This window comes from Vidua macroura, chromosome 4 (genome assembly GCF_024509145.1).
Source record: "Vidua macroura isolate BioBank_ID:100142 chromosome 4, ASM2450914v1, whole genome shotgun sequence".
NCBI classification, from domain to species: domain Eukaryota; kingdom Metazoa; phylum Chordata; class Aves; order Passeriformes; family Viduidae; genus Vidua; species Vidua macroura.
Window position 1 is genome coordinate 24,148,580 of NC_071574.1, and position 26,585 is coordinate 24,175,164.

The window sequence follows — 26,585 nt, forward strand, 5'->3', positions numbered from 1 at the left end:
CAACTCCTGTATAATCAACAAAGCTTGTGCTACAGAGCAGACACATGAGTCTTAGAAAAGGATGTGTGAATCTACTTGAATCTACTTGAACGAGGAGAGTTATGTCAAAAGAAAGATCTTTCTGAAAGACTTCCTTAAAATTTTCTTTTTCTTCTTGTGTCATATGCTATTGACAGCACTGACAGTACCAGCACAATGGTTATCCATTGTCTCATACTTCCAGTCCTAAAAGGCTGTTTGACCCTCAGTTCTTTCTGAAAATAACCGTATCATTCAAAGGTTCGGAAATTATGCTTTCAGTATTGTCACCGAAAATTAGCCTTCACTTTTTTGAAAATTAGGTCAACAAACCCAGCGTGAACAAGCACTACTTAATTCAGTAAGGCCGTATGTTTTCTGACTTCATATATACTTTTTAAAACATAACTTATTTTGAACACTTAACCAAAAGACTAGATGCAAACCCACACATATCAGTGGGTAACATTCCAGATTAATTGTTGTGGTTTAACTCTGATGTTAATGCTGGGGGATTAAGAGTTTAGAGCTCCGAGGTCATTTTGTCTTCTTTTTCCTCTGAATTTTTATCATCATCCTTGCTTTTTATGGCTACATAATGAGATAATTATGATGCAATTACTGCACTGACAAAAACTGTTTTTAAAAACTCAGAAAAGTGCCCTTGATAGGTGCATAGAGAGTGGGCAACAGAATTATGGATGGAAGTTGGACTGGACGATCTCCACAGGCCGTTCTGACTTTAATTTTCCCCTAATATTTTTATATGCTTGTTTATATGCCAACTTTTAATATTAACCTTCTGTACATCAGTTCACCCGAACAGAAATACCCCCACAGGGCAGACAGGCCCTGGAGGCTGACATTGCTCTACTCCTCTTGTCAGACCAAGCTCTGAGAAAGGCACTGCGCTTTTCTCTAAGCACCACATGGGCCACATCCCTGGGGAGCCCAGCAGCCGTGGCACCTGGGAGGATGGGCACACAGACCTGGCAGCTATTGGCATGAAAAGACCTGCAGAGAGAGCCAGCTCCTCCAGACACCAAGCCTTTCTTTCTCCTTGCAGGGCAAGGATGAGGTGCTGCTATGCTTCATCACACCCCCTGGGAAGAAATTCTCCAGCATGGGGGATGCTCAGGATGAGGAACGCTGAGCAAGGTCTCCCCAGCTTGTTCCCTGCCATCATACACCTCTTGCCTTCTACCTGTGTCTCTGTCACTTCACAGCTCTCAGTGGCCTCCTGAGCCTACTTCTGATGGAGTCTCACATTTCTGAAATCCCTTGTCCTTTCAGTCCAGCCCATAAAACAATGGGGATAAGCCATTAGTGCTTTGGCACCGAGAAGAGCAAGGGGGTCACTTCCCTCTGTTAAAAGTGACTGTTCTCCCAAATAGGCTCTTCTGCAGCATGATATGGAGAATGGTGGGCACTGTGTCCAGCGAATGCCATCCCTGTCCTGCTTCCCAACAGTGCAAGCAATGTATAGTTCCTGTGTTTTCCAAAGCATGGTCCATCTTGGACACAAAACTATAAACCCAGCAAATTCTCCTGTTCCAAATATCCACCAGCTTACTACCTGCCCAGCACCCAGGCAAGCACTTTACAGGTAGGCTGGTATACTTACTTCTTCCTCAGACAGCTTTCTCCAACTCCTGCCTGCTGGTGATTTCCTCCTCCTGGGTACATACACATTAATGCATCATAGGGAATTCTATGTAATACCACATCATTTTGGGAGCTACAGATTGCAATGGAACCTCAATTTCTCTACCACAGATTGTATATGATCCAGAGACACTTAGTGTTAAGGTTAAAGAAATATATGATTTTAATTAAGCCAAAGATTAGTATCCCCAAGACTGACATGTATTTACAAATTCCCTTTTTTATTTCTCCTCAATGATATTAGCTTTGAGGAGGAGCAGCTGTTTATACCATGACCCACAGGTACTGTAAGCTATTTAAATATAGTCTGCAAAAAGTAATTGTTAGGACTACAAATACAACCAACAACAAGGCTCTGGGCTTTCTCTTTTATTATCTGCTGCTTACCTCTCCACTTCAGGTTGTTTCTTTCTTCCATCTTTCCTTCTTCATTTCTTCTACTCTGCAGATAGTTCCTATCTACCCTGCCATTACTCTTGATAGCTTCTCTGGCTCCCTGACCATTTGCCTGAAAGTTTGATGGTGCATGTCCTGTGCTGCAAAAAAACATCTGAGCTTTCCTTTGCTCTCATGTTTCCCCAGACTTCACAAACTGCTTTCAGCACCCGAGCCCCCCACCTGTGTTATTATGCTGCTTCAGTGCCTGAAGCTACTCTCATCCATCTTTCCTCTGCTGGCACTATGGAAACACTTGTCCAGAGCATCATTTCCACTGCTCAACAGAGAAAGCTTCAGTGATTTAAAGGCTCTTTCTCCATATGGTATATCAAAGGATTTTTTTTCCCCAGTATCTCACAGCATATATCAAATGCACGTAATTTTCCTACCCAGTAGTTCAGAATTGGATATATTTTATCTGCTCTAAAGTAACTAGGAACAAAATACTGTTCTGATGCTTAGTTTTATAAAAGGTACGAGAGTGCCTGCATTTTTCTTTTGGTAACAATTTTTTCTCCTTCACTGCTGCTTTAGTGCAAGTGATAAAAGCACTTAGATCACTGTGAGCTTGTTGGTTATGAAGTTAAAAAGGTAGGAAAAAGAAGTGTGCTTGGAGACTCTTTTCTGCCCTCGTAATTTCTGCACTCCTTTACATCCTCTCATGGTATTATTCTTTTCCTAGTGCCACAGAAATGCTCAAAGTCTTTGATTTTGATGAATGACTTAACGGTGGCTTGACTTGAAAGGCATTTTTTATTCTGTCTTCAGTGAGAACTTAGGGGTACAGCCTGGTGCAAAAAGGCAAACCAGAAGTCTCTGGCTAATCCCCAAGATATGGATGTGACCCTCTAAACTTCTCGTTCTTCCCACTCACCTCCCGTGGCCCAAAGCAAGGCAGTCTGGAGGAGCAGGTACAAAGTGAAGAAGAGCATTAGCCATGTTACATTTGTTTGGTCTGCAGTATGCATCCTTTATTTTCTGTTCCTGCTGGGATGAGGCAAGGATGCTGTGATACGACAACTACACAAAGAGTACATCTACCTGAAATCTTGTGTTTATCTCCTTATTAAAACATAAACAAACAAAATATCCTGACAAGGTGGTAGTCAACTCTGTAGCTGTCAGACAAAGTCTGACAAATCTGCCAAGAAGGAAAACTGCATTTTTCCACTCCTCTGGCTTCAGACTTCACATTGCAGAAATTTAAATCTGGTCTTTAAATTTAGGTGACATGCCACCTTTATGGCTTACCTGGACAGCTGCTACTCTATGCCAAGTAGAAGGGGAGGGGTTCAGAGCAATCACTTACTAGTGATTGATGAACTCTTAGGTATTGCCTCAAAGAGTTTCAGGATGCTCATAGCCCTCAGAAATTGCAAACTGTCATTGCTGTCTCTACTCTCCGTCCACTCCCTTTACACTTTATTTCATATGACTATATTAAAATTATATTCAGGATTGCTCACAAAACATCTGCTCCTGTATCAGTCTGAAGGGCCACAGTACCAGTTATGTGCCAGCTCCTCCTGGATAAGATTTCCTCTTTCCTCCCCTGCTGCTGCTGTTACTCACCAGTGCCTTCATTCATTCATAGAGCGTTTGCCTTTCTGATTAATGCTCCCCAAAATGGAGCTCTGAGAGCTTCGACCATCACCACCACTACCATCACCAGACCTCCAGAAGCCTGTGACCGCTCTCCAGGGACGTCTGTGACTGGTTTCCCTGCTCAGGTAACTGTTTGCAAAAGCAGAGGTGCGTGAAGCATGACTGCCTCAAACCTGTGCTTTGTACGCTCTCCACTTGGAGAGGAGCCAATTCTGCCCAAAATTAACAGTATGTTAGCAGGCCCATGAACATCTGTATTCTCCTTCACTGCTGTAGGAGCAGCAAGCCTTACAGCTCATGTCTACCATGGCACAGCTCAAAACAACGCTGTCAGCAGCAAAAGAGGTTTGTCCCAAGTTTGTCCCAGCTTCCCACACTGTACATGCAGGCACTGAATCCCAAGGTGGGAGCTCAGCAGTGGGAGAATTCATGGTGTCAGAAAGCAGCTCAAAATTCTCCCAGCACAGAAACCCATTGCTAACTCATATTAAAGCCATCCTGGGGCCTGTAAGGACAGTGACAGGAGTGACAGATCGCTGTCTGGCAGTATTTATACCACAGCCACCACTGCAGTATCTGGGGAGTGTGGTATAAATACAGAGCCAGCAATAGCCAGGGAAGCCCAAAGAGTGGCGAGGAGGGTGAGTGGCCAAGGCAGCTGAGAGACGTGTTGATTACGTGCATCTCCCTCAGCTGTCCTCAGCTAGCAGGTTGCCATGGATTAGAAGTTGGGAAGACTGAAAGAACTGATCTTCCCCTCCCCTTCAACAGCTCTTTCTCACTCTACTTGAGCCCATACGGTTCTTCACTTGAGTCTCCAACCACAGCACTTTGCATTACTATATAACATAAACATGTTAGTATTTCTTCTTAGGAGGTGATTTGGCTCATGCCTGCCAGCCTGCAGCACTCAAAAGATGAGGTCAGAGTTGTCATCCCTGCCTTACAGATGGGGAAATCCATGCAAAGGGAAAGTACAGAAAGCAGCTTCCCTCAGAAGGCCTGTAGCTCTGCTCAAAGGAAAAAGGTTCATGTTCTCACTCAAAAATCCAGTCACAGGGCTTTTAAGACAACAGGCAGAAATTGATTGAAATGCAGGGGAAAAGGAAATGGTTGTTCAAGAAAAACTCCTGGGCTTGAATCTCTGTCACATGTTTAGTTCCTTCCCAAAACTTATTAAAGACAAGTATTTTTAACTGTCTGAGCAGCTGACTTTCAGCAGTAAAATCAGTGAGAATTTGAAGTATGAGCTTTGCATGTTGATTTCTTTCTTCTCTATAAATAAATTACAATTCTCTATTCTCAAAGGAAACCTTTGAAATAAAGCATAGGCAGGGAAGAATCCCTCACACAAACAAGAGATTTGCCACAGGTATTTGCAAGCATGTAGCTGGCATTCAGGAGCCCATCCAGTCTAACAATATTTGAGTACACCTCCTTGCTAGAGAAGGAAGGGCACTTTGCACTATTTTTTCCACTCAGAATACTGTATTTTCTTTTGAAGGAATGTGACTGCCACAGCAGCCTACCTACTTGCTGCAATTCCCACAAGAAGGGTTTCTTTTGGACTCAGCTGCTCTGCAGGGAGCTGGACTTGTCAGCAGCACCCTGGTGCACAGATTAAATAATTAGCAACTGCTTTTTGTCATGCCTCCAGAGCCTCTTGTACAGATGGAAAGGCTGGAATGAACTGTTCCTGAGAGTAAGATCAGATTTGAAAGCCCCTTTCTGCCTGCAGCAGGGGAAATGGGGGAGTGCATGGACTGCACTTACAGTGCAAAATTTACCTATGGCTTAGGGAATTATTATCATTTTACTAATTTGAGCTATTTCTGCCCTTGCAAAAGAAATATTCTACTTTGATGTTGCTGGAAAACACTAAAATTGCTACTCACCTCTTTGCATTCAGAAGGGTGTATGGACATTACCTGTTGTGAACAGCATTTTTCCATCTGTCCTGGCTTGAGTCACTTAACAGCCTGGCTAAGGACTCTCTCTCTCTGGTAATTTGGCGCTCCAAGCTCTTTAGTAGTACTACCAAGGTAGTCTAAACCAAGCCCAGCTTTATGTGAGATGCTTGCTTCTCTGTGTACAATCACTGGGAGGGCTTTTGGGAAGAGCTCTCTGACAGATACCTTCTTAGCCCATTCCTCTGAGTAAGGTGCCACAGCACCAGCTTGCTTCGTCTTGGCTTGATTGCAATGCGTGCTCGATAATATTTTGCAAGTACAGGATATCCTTCCAAAATATCTCAGTCCTAGACATGTTTCCCCAGTGCAGCAGGCTTCAGAGGCAATTTCCAGAGTGACATTGCTGTGGATGCTGCTTTTTTTGCAAGATAAAAATCTCTAACAAGAAAGACCTATTTATCAACCTGACAGTATGAGGGCTCCCTGAAGCCACGGGGTTTGATCGTGGAAGACCTGATGCAGCCTTTATTTCCTTTCACTGTGTGCTCCTCTAGAGAACCATCTGCTCCTGTATCAGTCTGAAGGGCCTGACAGACCCACAGTACCAGTTATGTGCCAGCTCCTCCTGGATAAGATTTCCTCTTTCCTCCCCTGCTGCTGCTGTTACTCCCTAGTGTGAGTGTGTGTTTATGCTTGGACAGCTCTGCTTCAATGTATTGTATTTCTATACATTTCAAATGTTAAAGTAAAATAGGAGGACAAAAAAATTAAGGGGTTTTCTGGTGTCAAGCTGTTTAACTTGCAAGGAGGATCATTTACACTCCCTGTATTTAAAGGAAGCATAGAGTACTTAACTACATGAGAGAGCTGGCAGAGAGCAGCCAGCTGAACCTTCCCACAATGTGAAGCAGCCCAGAAATGTGAGCAGAACCTGCCACTTAAAAATCCAAAATGCAGTTTTCACCTTGAATCCCAAACATATAAAAGCTCCCTTTTCAAAGTGCTAATGAGGGCTGCTGCTGCCTAGGTTATTTCTTGTAACCATGATAGCAGATGAAGAATCAAAGTGACATTTTACTTCTTGGCATCAACCAAACTGCCCCCACCTTCACCCTCACACCTGACTCCACAGTTTGTTTGTTTGTTTTTTTTTTTTTTTTTTCTGGAGATGCTGATTAAGATCCCTATTTGTGTGCTGGTGAGACATCTCCAAGGTATGCTGGATGTGCAGCTTCCCTTTGATGAACATGATTATGAACATGCACCTGTTATTTAAATGGATTTTTATCACTTACAAAATATGCCACAGAATAACTGCTGTTCAGCTTCTTGGAGCTTTGTTACATCCAGATCAATTTTTATAAAGTCATTGTCTGCAGTTTTGCCAAAAACACTCTGACATGACTTGCAACTGATACAGAAGTCAAAATAATGTTCACTAATTCAAGCAGATAAACATTTTGCTATGTTCCGAGATTTCTATGTTGAACCTGCATTTTTTATACTGAGTGGTTTTGTTCAATGAACCTTTATTTTACAGAGTTTCAGTTTATTTCGGTCAGCTTCAGGACTGCTATTAAACCTGTACTAAACCGTCCTTGAATTTCAGCAGCATTTCCCAAACAACTGAACTTCATTTTAGCAGCTTAAAAATAGTTTCAATCTCATCATTGCTTTTCTCTGCCATGCCATTTCCAACCCAGAAGACAATGACTTTCAAATTTTCATTAGTGATACAGAAAGGGACTTGCTTGTAAAATCACCTGTGTTCTGCTCCCGGCTGTGGTACAGGTTGCTTGGCTTTACCGAACCACGCAGCCCACTTGGGCTTCTGGCTAAGTATCTTCAATACTTGGTGCTATTCTGTGACCAGTTTGGAGCCATACCAGAAGCACAAAAGCTCACAGATCTCTGTCTGACACTGGCACATGCTGTGAAACCCTCGAGTGGCACATTTCTGTGTGTTTCAAGTAAAACAGCAACATACATGTGGTGAAGTGCTGCAGGCACCTGCAGCTCTGCAGTAAAGCCTCTTTGCTTTGGTGGATGTTTGGAGTGTGACTTCTACCTGGTCCTCAGGACTGTGAGGATGATTCCCAGGGGGGAGCCTATGACCCCTGCAAAAATATGGCAGGGAAGCCTGATATATACATGAAGCTCTTACGCTTTTTGTATTTGTGCAATATTTAATTTTTACACCAGTTATTAAAATGCTTTCTATGGGTATAGCATAAATGCTTTGGCCAGCACTATGTATTTTTAAGGCTGCAAAGATCTGGGTTATTACAGACAAGAAATGTAGTTTAAATAACTGAAATTTCCTGGATGTTAGCTAGGGGCTTTGACCCCTGTGCATAATTAGACTTCCTAACAGATTACAGACCATGGGGTTTTGGTTTTATTCCAGCTCTGGCAAACAGACTCCTGGACTATCAAATCCTTTCAAAGAAAGAAAGAAGTTAATTAAATTTTAATGTTCATAAAAATAATGATGTAGAGAGCTAGCACCTAATGAATTTCATGTTTCAAACTTAGGATTTCCTGTGAGCTCACTCATAACCCAGTCCCCCTCCAACCTATGGCATGTCCTAAATGTAAAAACTGGAGAAATGTCAAGAAATCAAGGTGGCCTACAAGAGGTCCTAAATTCTGGTTCCAGGTATTAAAACCTACAGTCTGTCAGAACTGAGAAAGAAAGATGACTCATGCACTGAATAAACATGCAAATTTAATTTCTGAGTTCAAAGAGGAGATTCTTAACCCCCTGAAACCAAATCAGGCCATAATAACAATATAAGCCCCATGTTTCTAAGAGTCTCCTCCACTTTCTTTACAGTATCATGTTTCTGTCTCAGATCCCAATTTCCTTAATTCTTCATCTTAACCCAGAAAAATCCTCACTGGTTCATTCTTGGGTCATCCAAAAATTCTCTCTTTGTTCAATTACAGCTTGCATTTCAGGCACCTGTACCGCAGGACACAACTGGCCTTTGATTAGTTTCGCCTATCTGCAGTGTCATTAGATCAGTGGCTGGACTTGGAGCACACCCACAGTGTTGACAAGGCCTGAGCTATATCAACTTTACAGCAGTTAAACATGAGTGCACCCTGCTCTGCTCTAAGGTAACAGAACCAAAGACCACTACCTGAAAGCTGTATTTCATTCAAACCAGAACCGGTCTGCTCTGCCAAAATCACAGTGACAAGGACACATCTGAGCAAACTCCCCAGCCCCTCACTACTTTACTTGTTTATGTCAATCAGTTTGGAGATTTTTAACATTTGAGTTCTGTTTATCTGAACCGGTTTTCAAGGTCTAATTATAACACGTGAAGTGGGGTGAGGTTGCTGCTATGAAAGTCGCAGTATAAACAAGAGGGCTTGAGGGGCTGAAATGTTGGCACAGGGCAGACCTGTGTGTCACGTGGGTGCCCAGTGCAGCTGTTGTGGTCCATGGTACAATAAATAGCTATAGGGAAGGGAAGCGGCGTTGTCAGGCAGGATTTTTTAATACCCCCTACTGTGCTACTTGGCTAAATGTACTCGCCTTGGGAAAAAAAAAAAAAAAAAAAAAAGAAAAGAAAAAAAAAAAGAAAAAAAAAAAAGAAAAGAAAAAAAAAAAAAGACAGTATCTGCAGTTTAAATACAAAAAAAAAAAAAAAAAAAAAAAAAGCAACAGTCCCGGTGCTATTTGAAGGCTGTGCAGGAAAGCATGGCATGGTTGCCTGCATCCACTGCCCTCTCCTCTTTTCGCACACTCCTCCATAGATGACCCAAGCTCAGCTTTCCCCTCACCAAAACCAGCAGAGGACATGCTCTCACGCCCTTCAGCAGGGAGAATGTGCTGGGCACAGCAGCATGCACAACCTCTCCCACCATTGCAGGAGAGATCCACTGCAATCGCCCCGCAATGGGCATGCAAAGAATCATGCCTGCAAGCTGGCCAGATGGACATCTGCAAGATTGCCAGATGGACATCTCAGGTAAGACCAGGCTTCTGGAGAGGATCTCTATTTATAACCTGGACCCTGCCAAGAGACTGCTCTTAGGTGTTAATGTGACACAGTGCTGGTTTTTAAAGTCACTGAAATGCCTGAGCATGGAATGGAATGGAAGATGAAGCTGCTGCTGGCTTGCAAATGGTTATTGATGCCGTGTGCTGGTAGGAGAAGCAGCCATCCATACCAGGCATTTGCAGTGCATTGAACACCCGTTAGACCAATTAGGGTCCACAAAATATTAGTTATAAAGCTTCTGCACCCTTTCTAAGGTTAGGCTCTTATTCATTTTAGAAAAAAAATTGACCTGCCACAAGACATATACGTCCTTAAATTAAAGCAACTGGCAGTGAACTGTGCTTTTGACAAGGCACTGAGAAATGCCTGGCATCTGTAATTCCAGCAAGATGTCTTCTGGGATAACCCTAATATATTATGCTCACATAATGTTAACATATTAACCCATGCTCCCTCTGCAAGGAAAAGGCACTATAATTGCAATCATTGTTCTCAGAAAGCAAGCTGCATCCCCATTTTGACCCAGATTCTCAAGATCCTGCTTTATGCATCAGCAGTGCCATAAAATGGAAAATGTTTTCAGAGCTACTGAGGTATTTTTTAATATAATTTTAATAATAAATTAATAAATTTTAAAATAATTATATAAATATTTTATATAATTTTTATTATTTTACCCAAATAATTTTATTTGGGTAAAATAATTTATTTTTCTGAGCTCCTTTCTACTCAGGTCTTCGTATTACTCCTAAAGCTTGTCCCTGTATCCATAAACAGTTGCATAAGGTAACAAGGCTATCAAGTTTGATAGTGCACAGATATATTTATATTATATATTTTTATTATTATTATTAGTTATTTTATTATATATTATTTATTATATATATAATTTGTTATTTATGTTATTTGAACATAAACTTTGAAGTTGCAAAAAGCAAAAATGAAAACAACCCAATTTATGAGCTGTAATAAGATCACACAACAACAGATTCATGAAACAGCAAGTAAGACTGTTCTCAGCCTTTTTTTCCCTTACTTACATCTTTAGTTTTAACAGTTTCATTTTGTATTTTATGACACTTTTACCTAAGCCTGGCTTTTCATAAGACTTTTGCCAGAACCTAAAATCATATGCTGCATCTCTATCAGTTTTCGTGCATGGTGAACACCAGTGTGTGGGGTCAGTCCTGCTCTGGGTGCAGTCTCCATCTGAGGCTCGACCACAGGTACTGTAATGCTGTCTGTGGGGAGCTGGGAGCCAGAACAGAGCTGCACAGCTGGCACCCTGGGCTTTGCTGCAGGACAGAGTTATGGGTTGGCTTCACAGGCAAGCAGGAATCCCTGGAGCAGCTCCTGGTGTGAGGACATTCAGGTCTCCAGCCCTGAAGGTGCTCCCCCCTGGAGTCTGGAGAGGCTTCTCCTCTCTACATCTTTAATTACTGGGTAATCTCCTAGCACAGACTTGCCAGACAGGTCTGATTCCTCTTGGAAAGAGACTGAACCACCAGCAAGTCACTTGGCTCAAGGCACCACATGACCCACAAGAGGAGCTACCTGTCTCCAACCTTGCCCTTCACCCTGGCCTTTGGCAACAAGAGCTGCTCTCCCCCACCTCCTCACATGTGCTGCCACTAACAGCCACTGACATCCACATTTTCTAATTTAAAGATAATTTCTAGGTGTTTGGGTTTATTTCTTGGGGTTTGGCTGGACAGGAAAAACATTTGCACATCATCTATTCAGAGAGCATGACATTACTCTAAAGTGGGAAGTTTTAAAGAGACTTTGATTGTGTCTAAGAAGACATAAAAAAGGCTTCAAGCACGTATGCACATTAAAGAGTGGATTGACAAAGTTCCTAGAAAGTTTTCCTTACAGAACTGTAAGTGGAAACATATAATCTTCACATCATTATCCACATTATTGAAACTGTAAAAACCAAACCACGTGCAATAACACAGCTGTTCTAGCTACAGGCATTTAATTTCCCACCATCATTTCAAAATATACATGCCCCAGCTCCTGGTTATGCACACAGCAATCAAGGGCCAGGAAAAAAAATTAGCAAGCATCAAGGGAACTTATTTCTGTGTCCCAGAAACCAGAGAAAAAAATCTTCCTGTACTTAGCCCTAGAGGAGTAGCTGAATTTCCTAGAGCAAACAAGAGGAGAAAGTGCATGAAGTTAGAAATAATAACTATATTTGGTCCCAAAAGTCACATAATGAAGATTATGAAGAATGCTAGTTTTTTTACTAAGGGCAGAGTTAAGAGATTGATAAAACTGAATTATTAAATTAATATCTCTGGGATCCCATACATAATCATATTCCTTTGTGACATGGCTGGGCCTACCCCAGTTGGCAGGAAACTCCACAAAGGTTTGGGAGGGCATGGCTGTTGTGCCTCTTGCTGTGCCTAGGTGAAGACTCATTCCTAATCCAAGTCTGGGGAATGAATCCTGACAGCAGCACAACTCGTGATCTTTAGCTATAGAAGCCCTGCCCCACCCAAACTGTGGAGAAAATGGGGCAAGAAAAGCCCTCCCTTTTGCACAATCTGTCTTCAAACCATTTTCCCCTAGGAACTTGGGTACCTTCAAATTCCTTTTCTCACCACTGTTCTGTGTTTCCTATCTGAATAGATTGCAGCCAGCACAGGGCTAGCTGGCATGTTCTGGAAACGTGTTGACTGTGGGCATTAGAAACACATTAAATAAACATGCCTTAGGTGCCTCAAAATCCACAAAGTAAACTCATCACTGTGCTGATACCCAGTATCTGAAGTGTTTTCCAGCATAAAAATTGTTTCCAATAAATATTCCAAGACAATCTGTGCCACACTCAGTAGGGAAGAATCAGGTTAATTTCAGAAGATGATCTTAGTGTGCATCCTGTGTTTGAACACAGTGGAAAGATTTCTGTAGCTGCTTTAGAGGGTTCCACAGAATGCCACGGGGTCATACCTGAATGTAATAGGGATTAGATATCTTGGGCACTGCAAAATTATCAGATGCAGTCACCTTAAAAGGAATAAATCAATGGCCAACTCCCTGTTATGTAGGAAATCTGTGCTCTGCAGGTGCCCACTGTGCTTCATCCCAACCTGCCCTTCATCCCAACCATGTTAACAAAGGCTTTGTGATATTTCTGGGGTTTTTTCTTTCATTTGGGTGAAATCACTGTCTTTGTGACTGACCATCTTTGCTTGGATGGTTCACAGCTATCTGTAATCTATTCAGGTTATTAGAATGTGAAATAGTTAAAGAAAAAAAATTAATTTTTCAATTATTTCCTGCCACATTCTGTCAAGTAACTGGAGTTATTTAATTATGCTCTTGCAGGAATCATATCTATTTATTAGCCACATGCCTATCTAAGCCAAATTCTCCTTTATTAATGTAGTATATCTTAAAGTACAAAATTACAGCTACCGAAAAAAAAAAATTAAACCTTTCAAAGAGTTTTAAACAGTTGCTGCATAAAAACTCAAAAACCTGAAAGAACCATCGTGATCCTGGGACCTGACCACTTGCAGGACACATGATATAAGCTCACCTAGCAATCCCACAATTTCTGCCCAAACACAACACACAGATTTCTCCAAAATCACTATCATAAAAGCAAACACCTGCTGAACTGAGAGACCTGGTGGCTGCACTGTAAAGCATTCACTGGGTTTTGAAGTCTGCTGGTAAATATGGCATTCTGGAATAACCTAGTGTGGCACAACACAAGGAATACTTGCACATGTATTGGTCATTAGTGACCCTCCCCATTTGACGGCCGTAGTTCTTCTGTTTTTCATGACCTAAATTTAAAACAATAGCGGTTTGGCATTTATTTCCTGTGAGATGGTGCAGTTATTCAAGAAAGACTTGAAGAGATTGGGGTTTTTTTAATTGAATCCCACTTTGGTTTTTAAGTGACAGCTGTGAGGGGATGAGTAGAGAGCCAAACTGTCTTTTGGGGGTGCTCTGTGGCCAGCAGTGCTCAGGCTGAGCTGCAAGCACCAGAGCACTGCTGCTATCTACAGGTCTGCTCTGCACAGCAGTCACACTGCACACAGAACCACTCCTCCAACAGGGACGCCCGAGCTTGAGGATGAGGACCAAAACACAGACACTGAAGTATTCCGGCTTTGGGGAAGTGCAAGCTGGCAATCTGTAGCCTTTCTGTCCAGTGACTAACCTGCGCTAAAAACCTAAAAACAAGTGGACTTAATTAAAGAGAAAGATGGTCCCTGCTGCATGAGAGTACAATTTCTACCTTTTTTTTTTTTTTAATTTTAATTTTTTTTTTTCTACAAATGAAGAGGAAACGTTGCACTCTCAGGTGCAGAGTAAGAGGAAGTGTCTGCTCCCAGATGGGAACCCCCTTCCACCGCAACACACTGGTGCACAAAACACAATGGTGTACACAAGGGCTGGAAACCACCTTTGAGCCTGCATTGCTAAACTTTTAAGACCATTTGTGATATAAGTAGAATTTACTAAAATTTAGTTGTGGCTCTTTGTTGCTTGGAATTTAATTAATTTTTCCTTCTGTGCCTTTTCCTCTGTAACCCAGAAATTTTCATAGGTGCTTTTCTCCTAGTAGAAGAGACAAGACAACCTGGAATGGGTTAATTGCTGTGGAAATCAAACACAGCAGCTTCCAGAAGAGGAGAACAACAATAAATAAATCTATCCAGCAAATACAAGTAAACAGTGGAGACATCAAAGCATCTATTTAACAAATGTTGTGGATTTCAGAGTCAGGTTACCAAAGAGAGTATCAGATCACAAGCTTTCAACAAGCAATAGAGGAAGGGGCAAACCCAGAAAAAGGAAAAAAGTATTTTTCCCCACTAAAAAATTACATTTTCCTAGTAAGGAAAAATCCCCCAGCTTATTTGCAAAATCTTTGTCTACAACTAAATGTCTGCCTGTCGACATGAATAGATAAGTATGGAAGAAGAGCACCTTGCAGCCACAATTAGAAGCTCAAAGCACAGTCTGATCTGACACATGGAACCTCTTGGAAGATTTTCCCATTTGGGAGGCTAGAAAAGCTCTTTCAAAACAGATTCCCCAAGACCAGCAGGCACTGCAGGCTAAAAAATCCTGTTCCAAATGACTCTTAGCTGCACACTGAGCATGCAGTTCATATGACTGCTTATGGGAAAATAAGTAGCTGTTCCATCCTCTTTAAATACCAGTTTCTCTGGAAACAGCTGATTTTTAGTACTGTACTGGATACCTGGTATGACTGGAAAGGAGCATTCTGTCATTTCTTTTTTTTTTTTTTTTTTTTTTTTTTTTGTCAAAAAGTTTAGTGAGGAATCTGTCACACCTATAATAATTACTGTCCATGAAGTATCAGAGAATACAAATAACTTCTAGTATTGCAGGAGATCGTTTAAGCATTAGAAAGAACAGACACCAGATAATGAGATAATGGTCAGAAATTTCTCATCCACGAAGCTCAGTCCTCTTGGTACTTCCAAAGAGGGAATGAAGCTGTAAATTTCGAGCAGTTTATGTTCCTATTCCTGTTTCAGAAAGATAGTGTGACCCCTTCAAAGCCTGCACAGAGGATCACCACGGCAATCAGCGGGTCAGGGTGCCGGGGCCGTGGCGAGGCAGACCCTGGGCAAGCAGCATCCCCCTTCCCTGGCAGTCCAGCGGCAGGGCCATGGAAAGATGCGCTCAGAGGGGCAAGCCACAGCCCCCCTGGGCTCTGGGGCTGGCTGGGGACAGGATTGAACACCTGACACTTACAGAATAATCCACAAGTTTCACCTCCACGAATTTCCTCGCTGAGCACTTTGGCGGACACAAAAGAGGCGAGGGGCATTCATTGATAGATCGCCGGAGAAAAACGAGCGGACAACGAAACGTTTTGGAATGCGAACTTCTGGGAGGGACAGACTAAAGCAACGGGAAGTATGAATTATTCTGGCCATGAACCACGGTGTTAGCAGTATGGGAGGCACACCGGCCACCGCTGGGAGCCGGGGGGCTCTGGCTGCTCCCCGAGGGTGGAGGTCGCACCCTCGGGCCGGGGCGCTGCGGGGCGGCGAGGGCCGGGCTGGGAGGGGATGGGCCCCGCCCGGGGAGGTGCCGGCCCGCACTTCCTCAGCCCCGCGGAGGCGGCGGAGCAGCCGCGGGACCATGGCCCAGCGCCGGGAGCCGCGTCCCGCCGCGCCGCTGGAGCGGGAGCTGATGGCGCTCGGGTAAGCGGCACCAAGGGCACCCTCAGTGACAGCCCTGGGCGTGCCCGGACACCCGGGGCTGGCGGGGTGGGAACTGCTGGGTCTGGCTGTTGGATGTCGGTGGTGATGCGAGGGATGAGGAGGAAACGCCGGGTCTGTCTGAGCGAGGCCGCCAAAGCGCTCCGTGCGTGCTGTGCGCCTTCGGAGAAGCCCAGCGCCTCGTCCCGGTGGCAGGGGTGAGGGGCTGGCACAGGGGACCGGGAAAAATAAAGAATAGTTAGAAAACCGAGAGCTCAAGCACACGGCTCGAATGTAGTGGAGAGCTGGTGGCAGGGGTGCACCTTCCCTCGGAGAACCTCTGGCGCCGTGAAGCCATTGCCAGCGGATAGAGCCCAGGTTGTGCCGCTCCACTTCCCTGCGTTCCCAGGAAGCACCAAACCCACAGCTGTCCTCAGATCCCTGCCCTCCCGCTGCCATCCCTTCAGCTGCCTCCTTGCAGCTTGGCCTGAGCTCTGGTCTGGAATGCTGCTGTGTCCTTGCTGGGCCCCGGGAGGCAGCAGGATTCCCAAAGGTGCCTGGGGCTTCAGGAAGGAGAGCAGCGGGCAATTCACAGCCACTGCGAGGAGAACATCTGCTCACCGAAAAGCAAAAACCCGGGAGCAAAAAGGAAGGCCGAAGGTTGCAACAGACCTTGTTCCCTGTCGTATGTGGCTCGCCCATTTTTTCTGCCAGTTAGTTTTGGTTTTTACAGGAGGAAGGCTCGGGTCACTTTGTCACCAGCATCATTGCCGTGGGCAAGGAGAAACACGGGCTGGAGGAGCAGCAGGGGTGGGTGCAGGCAGGGTGGGATCAGTGGCAGCAAAGCAAAGGGGAGGCAAAGCAGAGGAAAGGCCAGTGATCATTCTGGCAAAGCAAAAAGGCTCTGGTGTCAGCTCTGCATTCAAAAAGAACTGATGAAAAAAGTAAAGGTATTTTGCTTCCCGAGTATTTGTGGACTCGGACCAATTAATTGCCTATTTTTACGATTCATTCACTTAGAGTTTCCAAGCTACTTTGTTGCACTCCAATTTGTTCACTATCTCCACACTGGTACTACTTTCCCATATTTAAAAGAACCTTTTAATGAAATGCCTGGTAACTGAAGCACCTAGCAGGTATGAAATTCAGTAAAGTCACTTTGCAGTGGTACCCAGAGTAGCCATTTTATACTTTTTCTTTACAACTGTAAGTTTACACTCATCCTAAAACAGAGTCTACAGGGAAGAAGGAAAGAAAAATTAGTTGCAGCTGTTGCAGGAAGCATGATTCCCAATTACCAGACTTTTACTGATTTCCACAATGTGGTCTGAGTTAATATATGCCAGTAACATCTGCCTATAAACAGCAAGGACTTCATCCTCCATAGACAGTCTTGTAGAAATACAGCTTGATGTGGTACTTAATGTGGTATCCATAAGAAGGAAAGAGTACAAATTAGAGGGCTACAAATATGCATTTTTAAAGCTGTACCTTCTTTATTTTACTTCCACTTCAAAGGAAAACCTAAACTTTTCACCCTCCCACAGAACACTCAGCATCTCCTTCAGGGAAGCGCGTTGAGTTAAATGCATTAAAGTTGAATAAGCAATGCCAGGTAAAAGAGTCCCTTCAAATTATTAAACAAGGCCCTTTATTTTCAGCTAGTACTAAAGCCACTTTTTTTTTTTTTTTTTTTTTTTTTTTTTTTTTTGCCTAAAGATGTAGAAGAAGTCCTCATGCAGCAGACATTCTTGTAGCATAATCTGAAAGATTTCTTAAGGTAAATACTTTTTCAGCTGTGACAAGTAGGTGTATCACACCTCAGACCATACAATTAAATTTTCAGTCATCACGAGGGTTTTCCATCCTAAACTTAGTCCCCTACTCTCACAGTGCAGAGTTCCCCTGACAGCTGATGCAGTGTCCAGCACAACTGAGATCTAGTTTTGGTGAGGAGTGTGTGTCCAACAGAGACAATGGTCATTCAAATGAGAAGCAGCTTCAAGATTCACATACCTTTAGGGGGGAATTTGAAGCAGTTTATGTTAAAGCTTCTGCTTTCTGGAGCAAAAATCAAAGAAGTTGGATAAGGTTTAAAGAAGTGTGAAATGGGAAGGACTTTACTCTTAAGAGAAAAGGCTGATATGCTTGTAGTTTACTATAAGGATATGCTTGTAGTTTACTAGGTTAGCTGCTCAACAGAATGGAAAGTTGTCAGCAATGTAGGGAAAATTCAGATTACAGTCAGATTAATTGTATTGATGTGTATATAGGTGGACCTAATGCTTAATGAAATGGAAGATCAAAACCAGAACACTTTGTTAAAAACTTGTTGCCTCACCCATTAGCTTTGTCCCTAAATCTACCAAAATGTTTAAACAGGAACACTGAAGTTTGCCAGAAGAGACATAAGCACCTTGGCTTAAAAGGAAAAGGGAAATGACAATGGTATTCTTCTTTGGTTATTGCAGGAGTCAATCTATTTTCCAGTTGCCTTTGTCGCTGTTAGGGCTGAAAACACAGCCAGAAAACTGCAGTGTGGAGCTCCTGTGGCTGAGCACGTACTGCGTGAGGTTGGGGAATTCCGCGTGGCAGTTATTTGCGCAAGAGATGAGAATGTGGAGTATCCCGTCATCCCAGTAATTACAGAGAGACCTGGTAGCACAGTGTGCATCCCAATACAGCATAGTTTGGGTGACACTTTGTTTATCAAAAGTGAAAGGCACAGGGCAAGAGGAAACAAATTTTTGTAGCCTTTTTTCCTTCTACAGTCCAAACTTTGTCACCCCTGGCAGCAGAACTTTTATGCCCTTTCAGGTCTGACAATACCATGACAGATGATATTTGTAAGGCTAGACAATACATTTCATGCTTAGTTTTAGCAACAGAAGAGAAATCAAGCCACAGGCCTAGATCAGGTGATAATAAAATTGTGAAACAGAAGAACGTGTTAGACTGAATAGGGTAAAGGGTGATAAGAATTTTTTTCATCTCTATTTTCTAATTTAAGGAAGATAAAAATTAAAGTGACTAGAAAGTGGGCCAAATAATGGGTGAAAATCAGAATTAAGGCAGTTGAACGAAGGAGGAAAGAAAATTGAAGTGAAAGGCAGAAGCTGAACTAGTGAAAGTCTACAGTTAGAAGACAAACCTTAAGACTGGATACAATGATGTTATTTCCTCTTATTTATATTTTAAAATTATTTTCCCTCGTATAATAGCCTCCTTGTATTCCAGCAAAGTACTTTACACAACTTTGTGAATTTCAGTGTAACACATTGAAAGGATGTCTAATAAATACCAATTTGATTGCCTGACACCTTCTTTCTTAGCATTCTTGCCCTTTTGGAGGTTCTCTAGAGCTCTGTCAACTCATGCACCATTAAAAACATGGCCAAAACTTCACTTATAGTGATGCGAGGTACAGAGAACCCTTTTGCAATTTTGAGATGATGGGCAATGCTTCTAGGGTGTGATATTAGAAAAAAAAAATTAAAATCCCAAACGACTATACTTGACAGATAAGAGCTGGAAGTTGCCGAAATACAGAGTGCCAAAAATAGAGAACTAGTGAGTCAGTTTTACAGTCATTTTTGGAGCACAAGCGTGTGAAGAGTATTACATCTAGCCAGAGGAGATAAGTCAGTGCTTTCCTATGCACTCCATCGAGCAGTACTGTGGAAATACATCTTTGAGACTAGAATATAGTTTCAAAGTGTAAGTGAATTCAACTCCTTGTGGTAGAAGATATATTTAATTAAAAAAAAAAACAACACAAAACAACAAAACACAAAATTTGCCAACATCTACCACCACAAAAAACACCCCACAAACAAACAATAAAAAATCCAGTCAACCAACTGAGGGTAAATAACTGCTGTGAGTACTACGAGTGAAGTCCTACTGGGAGGACATGTGGCTCATCTTCCCAGTAATCTGGGTCGTTGTTACCTTTCAGAAGTGGACAAGAGATGAATTAGACTTGCTGTGTTTCTGCTTGGTGCCTGCATCTCAGAGAGCCAAAGTGCTTTCCACCCACCACAGAGCACCAGCACTATTGCCTCTGCTGCAGCAGGGGAGGGAGCTTCTGGAAGAGAGCATAGCTCACCCAGCTGAACACCAAGAACCTCCTTCTTGCTTCACAGAAGGAACTTTGAATTGCCTGACTTTGTCACAAAAGCAAGCCAAACATGCACATGGCTTCTAATTCTATCCAGGCTACACCTGGATAGAACATCTGTCTGAAAGCATCTGATAAGGACACAAAAACTAAGTGTGACCTCTGCCTACTGCATTTATCTGGTAGCTGGGCATACTGCAGAGTTATCACTCCAAACTTACACCAAATAGCAGCCAGAACTCCCAGCTGTGCTCTCTTCTGGTGCTACTTTCATTTTTGTGAGGAAGAAAAGCAAATTTCTTATGGATGTTACACAGTATGCACATAAAAATGGCTCAGAAGAGAATTATGCAAGTCACTCAGCATTCACCCTTTCTTAGATGAGTGTTTGTGTTCCTTGTGTATTCTGTTATTGTTAAAAAGTTTATCCACCTGATGCCAGCTACAAGTTTATTCAGTAGCCCCTATTTACACAGGCAGAAATGTTTTGCAAAACATCCACACACTTTCTTTGAAAACAGCATTATCAGAAATGACAGATGCCATACCTAAGGGCACTTATTGGCAGGGGACACAGAAATGAAGTTTCATTAACATTTTTAGTTGGAACAACTTGGGTTGCTAAAGAATGAATGAACATTTTGAGGATGATGTTCTAACCCAAACAGGGAGTTTCCCACCCCAAACTTTGCTGTAACGTATTCCTGATCTTCACCATGATGTCGGTAGCTCTAGCTGCTGCATTAACTACAGAGAGAGCTCCTAAAGAAGAGATTTTAACGTGAGTGCATCCTGTTCTGGAGTTGTGATGATCAGCACAGCTGCAGGAGCACAGCTGGTCAGCACAGTCACAGCTTGTACTACAGCAGCCACCAGCTTATTCCATGGGGAACCCCACTGGTGACTGGAGGGGCAGATCTTCAGGGCAAGGCTGTGTGCTTTGATAAGTCTGGGCGTTCTGGGGCACTGAGTCTCATTTCCTCCTCCTTCCTGTAAAAGCCATCAGTGAAGTCCTTCCTCTGTGCCATCACCAATGCAGTGTGACATAAATAGGCTGATGTCTGAAAATGGTTTCTTTTTCAAAGGGTAGCAAAAATGATCTGACTGGCTGTGCTTGCCCATCCTAAGACATGCCTTCACTGGCCATTCCAAAGAGCAGGAAGGATGGCATTAACACAAGCTTGCTTACATGGAATGGGATGAAGATATTTAACATAATTTAGGATGACGTTAAAATAACAAGAATGGATAAATGACAGCAGCTATAAACTCTGAGCCTGAGACTGCCAGTCAAATTGTAGAAAGGGAACCCCAAAAAGTTGACCACACTTTTTATTTTTAATAGAAGAAATGAAATAATTAGAAAAGAGAAACCTCCCAGAAGTTTGTATACATATCAGGAGGGTATACAAGGCCAAGGGCAGCCAGAAGAAGTGGGTTTGAAGCAAGGAAGGAATTTCTTTTATCTTTCTTCTTGTGTTTCTCAGAGAAATCTCAATCAAGAACCTCAGGCAATTTTTACACTACTGATGGTTTTCAGTCTGAAAGGTGTCAAAGTACAGAGCATATTCCTGGACTTGTTTTGTAGTGAATACAAGACTCTATAAAGATGACTTTTGGAAGGACTTCAGAAACATCCTGATTATCCAACATTATCCACCATGTTCAAAACCGAAGATTTAAGACAATTCAACTTTATGAAGGACTTTCTGGGGGCTTCAATGAGATGCATGTTTGTAAAGCATTTTAATTTCCTTAATGTCTCGTTTTAAGACAGCATGAAGGTAGATACAGTATTGTGTTTTGTATCAACAGTTTCCTGCCCCAGGTGTAACTCAGAAGACAACCTAAACTTCAGCTGAAGGTGGACTGCCTTTTACACTTTTGCCAAATGAGCCATAAATCCCATCTTGATTTGCCTGCCAATTTCAAAGAACTGCTTAGAAGTTTTTTTTTTTTTTTCTGAGACAGATAAATAGAAGGATTCTCCCAGTGAAAAATACTTAAATTTACCTGAAGTATACCTACTAGTGTCTAACCACAGGATTGTTTGGGTTTATTTTTAGTCCTGGTGATTCCTACTTGTACTGTCAGCTCAGGCTTGATTGTGAGAGCAGATTGCACAGGTGTGCATTTGTTTACCTTCCTGGTAGTCTGTGATGCAAATTCTAAATTTTCTTCAGAATTTAATATTTTACCTGTGTTTATGCAGTTGGAACAAAGTTTATGTGACCATTTTCACAGTGGAATATCAAAGTAACCTGATCAAAACATCTGTCACAGTCAGGAAGAGAAAAAAAACAAAATTACATGTAACAGTCTCTTTGACACCAAGATCTGCATTACTGTCTCCCATCCACTTCTATTTTTTGAGCTGAACAAGAGGAACATAGTAACATTTGAAGGATTTTTGTCTGAGACAGCATATTTAGGCAAGAAACTGGTACAGCCTAGTCAGCAAAGTTTTAAAAGTGCACTTTCAAACATTATTTTCCCAGTCAAGGGGTTTGTTGTTGATTTCTGGTTGGTTTATCTTTTTTTTTTTTTTTTTCATAGTAGTAACATTTCATTAGTCACTAGTCTTTTATGTGTAAAGAGAGTGTGGATTTAAACACAGCATTTTTTAAACTTAAGTGACTTCTCTTTCAAAATTTTAGTAAAAGGGTTTTTTTTTTGAAATAAGGTAACAACACAGTTATGAGCAACTTCAGATTAAATTTGCCTCCTTCATGACAATGACCACTCACAGATTTTCTCAACATCTGCTTATTTTGCACAGAAGCGAGCCAAATAATGTTACGAAATCCCACTCAAAACAGTGCTGCATTCTCAGCTGCAGGTCTGGCCATGCTGGTATGATCCTCCCCACCTCAGGAATGATCTGACCTTTTGCCTGTTACTTACTTGGGCAGTTAATCCCAAAGCGGATTTTGGCTAACAGGTGCTCCAGAGGGTGACACTTTGACTCTTTAAATATTCATTATTTTATTCTACTCTGTAGATGGACCACATTCTAGAGCCAAAACAGCAATGCCCTGCCTGTATTGAGTTTCACATGGATCTTCTCTTCCTCTGGGTTAACAGTCTGGAGTCTCTCATAAAGCAATTCATCAGCCAGCTGGCATTTCAAATAGGCAGCCGTCCAAATTCAGAGTTAAAGCTTTGTGTGAGATGCCAAGTTTGGTGGAAACTTGGGATGAACAGCTAAGGAGAAAGAGGATACAATTACACCTGGTTTCATTTTGAAGACTGCCAGGACACAAGCTGTGCAATGGCACTTCTGCTTTCAGTGAAACTGTGTTTCTTTGGCTGAAGCAGTGACAAGCTTCATTCCCAATGCTACAGGCATTTAAAAGGAAGGGAGAGGTGACCTGGCACCACTCCACATACAGACAAGGGAAGCTTGCTCCCAGAAGAGCCTTGGGTGTAGTATCCCTCCCTCCTTCTGCTCCAGAACTTCATGTGTGTGTGCATGGCTATGGTTATTATCACGTGCCTTGCAGGATTTCAGCTCCAACCTTTTACAGCTCCAGCTTTTTGTGTTCAGTCTCAGGTTGATTTCCAGCGAGATCCTTGTCTTTTGTAAAAATTGGGTGTTTCCACTGTGGAACATTCTGAATGGAAACAAGCCCATAAACTACACTTCCTGGACTTCTTTGCAGGATTTTTTTTGCCTGTGAAGTCCTTGCAAAACTTTTTCTATAAAAATGAAGTTAATTTTCACTGAAGAAAAATTGAAACAATGTTTAGATGTTTTCCTTTGTTGCTCAGATCATATTTGGCCAAGAGGCAACAATAGCAAGATATCTTAATTTTCACTGAAATTTTGTCAGTTAATTTTGATCTCTTTAATTCTAAGCTTAGGCAAGCATGTTTAATTACAGTTCTTGGCAGTGAAGATGCATTGAGGGAAATACAGAGTTTATGAGGAGTTTAAGCACCGCCTGTTTGCCCAGAAGAGGATGTGTACCAAAAAACATACATATGTCAGGAAGTATAGCTTCTGAAAATAGACAAAGGATTCTGTATACCCCCAAAACTGCTTTCACCTTATCAGCCCAGACCTGAGTAATTTGTTGCTCATGCAAGCAGAATTTACAGGGTTTTTAGATCCAGCAAAACAGTCAGCTGTTAGTACACAACTTTGTGTTAATGAAAAATAGTTTTTGACCATGTCAAAAGGCAGCCACTGCAAGGGACAAAGATCTGTGTAAACTGTGAGTGCCTGTGAGGAGGGTTGCAACTCAAAATTGTAGAGGAAGGACTGCAACTAACACTGCTTTTTCTAATCCTGCTCCAAAAAGCAGCATCAGCCAGTCAAGAGCGGAGTGAAGGATGCTTTAACCCCCTGTGTCTCCCCAGGTGGTACCATGACAATCTCACCCGACACGCAGCAGAAGCGCTGCTGCTCTCCAACGGGAAGGATGGGAGCTATCTTTTGAGGAAGAGCAATGAAAGGGAAGATTTGTACTCCCTTTCTGTAAGGTAGGCTATGGACAGAGTGGACTAATCTAATGCTGCACTTACTTCCATGTTTGAATGTCCCATGCATTACAGGTTTTATTTTTTTCCCCTAGGCTTAAACTATTTTGAAATATATTTCTATTGGTGTAATCCCACTGAATGACATCTTGCTAGAGGTAAAAAAATTGGATTGGATTTGACAACTGCTCTCATTTTTCCAAATTATGAATTAATCTTATTGGTAGAAAACATAATTTTATAGAATGGCTGTAAATTTTCAGTCTGCACGACAAAAATCTGCATGTCAGTTAAAAGAGCTTAAGAAACAGCTGGTGGGAGTAGAAGAGTTTTATGATGAGGACAGCAGCAAACATTTAACAGGTACTAATCTTACTAGTTTCTGAATCCCTGCATAGGAACCATCACCTCTGAAGGATGATCCAGTGTTTGGCTGGTTTTACTCCTCTCTTTTGTGCTAAGGTTCAGTCTTAGCCAGGTCTGACTAAATTGAATAGCACCTTGTGAGTGATCAATGCCAGGGCCTTGAAGTCAATTACAGCAATTTAGGACACAACTGTTCAGGATACAACCAACACAGAGCAGAAGAAACCTGGCCTGGTTACTTCACTACAGAATCACATTTAAAGACTCTCCCAGAAGGAGAGAAGCTACAACATTTTAGCAAGGAAACCGAAGGACAGATGCATTAGACACACCTCTACCCTGCACATTGGCTGGGTAGAGGTAACCAGCCCTAAAAATATTTGTAACCTTTGGCAACTGCGTGATAAAAACAGCCTCTTGACCAAAATTTTAAGCTGGTGCATGGAAGCTCATTCCTGCTGCAAACTGAGCCTCTGAACAATTTGTGATCACAACTCAGCTGAACCACAGTAACTTTCTAAAATCACTTTGATCTGTGTAATGCTGCTGGTGATTTCCACCCCTGACAGGAGCACAGCATATGCCCTTGAGATTGTGGCTTTCTGCATATTCAGTAGCAGGAGCTGTTACAATTTGGAAGAGTAGATGCTTGGGACTGAGGAAAGTCCGATTTGCACATACCCTGTTCCCCAGGAAAGGCAATGATGAGGTGTTTCACCCACTTCTGACAGAAGATCTTGAAGCAAGTGTGCCTATACACACACTGCTGAAATTATTACCACTATAGGCAGCCATCTATACAAGGGGTGCCCAACAGATCTGAAGGTGATGTTACAAAATGAGTATTCGGAGTAGCAATAACTGAATTCAGTGCAAGTGTTGCCAAAAAGAATAGTGGCATTTATAAGTAATTACTTTCCTTAAATAAAGCAGTTTTAAATTAATAATTGTTTTTCTGGTTAATATTTTTTTTACATTAAAATGTTAAGCATTATTTGAGATAACTACCTCAGACAATTTTTAAAAAATATATGTATCTTGAAGGTAGTTTTAAAGGGCATGCAGGAAATAACTTATTGTAATAACCCAAAATTTAAATAGTTCTTTTACTAGGAAAAAGAAGTGTTAGTTAATGAAAATAAATTTGCTGCTTGAACAGATTATAGCCTTAGAAGACCTACAAAAATCTATTTCGGGCCCATTTCAATCTCTTGTTCAGCTCTTCATGTAGCGAGAATTACTTACTACATTACCATACGAACTGAATAGCCCAGTCTGAAGTTTGATCTTTTATTCTGTTCTTTAGTTTCTATTGTTTCTGGTGGTACATATCCTTTGAATACTGACTTTGATTTTAAAGTGTTTTACAATTTTTCTACTGGTTAATGTTATGTTTTCTGTCAGTTTTTTGTTTAATATTAAAACTTAATTTTAGAATAAGTAATTCAGTTTTGTTCTGATACATTTATGTAAAAAGGATAACTTCAGCAATTCTAGCTGTCATTTTCCTTCTGTCCTAAAATATCTTCTGTAGCTTTTACTTTATTTTCTGCCTCAGCCTCACAAGGAACTTTGGCCATGATTATAGTTTGGGGTTTTTCAAGGAAAAAATGCTTAGCCATCCCTTCAGGTTTTTATTGACAGCTGTAGGAAGAGAGATCACATATTGCCTGAAATCCCCTCCTCAGCTACATTAGCCAGTTTGAAAAGGAAGTAGGAAGCAGAGTAGAATTTGCTCTCATTGCAACATTGT

At 42.0% G+C, this 26,585-nt stretch overlaps 1 protein-coding gene across 2 annotated transcripts in view; it reads left to right on the top strand.

Moving 5' to 3' along the window:
- DAPP1 (dual adaptor of phosphotyrosine and 3-phosphoinositides 1) overlaps positions 1–26,585 on the top strand; it is a 55,577-nt gene that overhangs the window by 18,704 nt on the left and 10,288 nt on the right. The window contains exons 1-2 of one of the 2 annotated variants that reach the window (XM_053975836.1): positions 15,793–15,867; positions 24,347–24,469. In XM_053975836.1, coding sequence (XP_053831811.1) covers positions 15,806–15,867; positions 24,347–24,469 — 185 coding nt within the window. In that variant the 5' untranslated portion in view covers positions 15,793–15,805. Of the gene's footprint in view, positions 1–15,792; positions 15,868–24,346; positions 24,470–26,585 lie in introns of those variants that run through there. The other variant, XM_053975835.1, reaches the window with a different exon arrangement.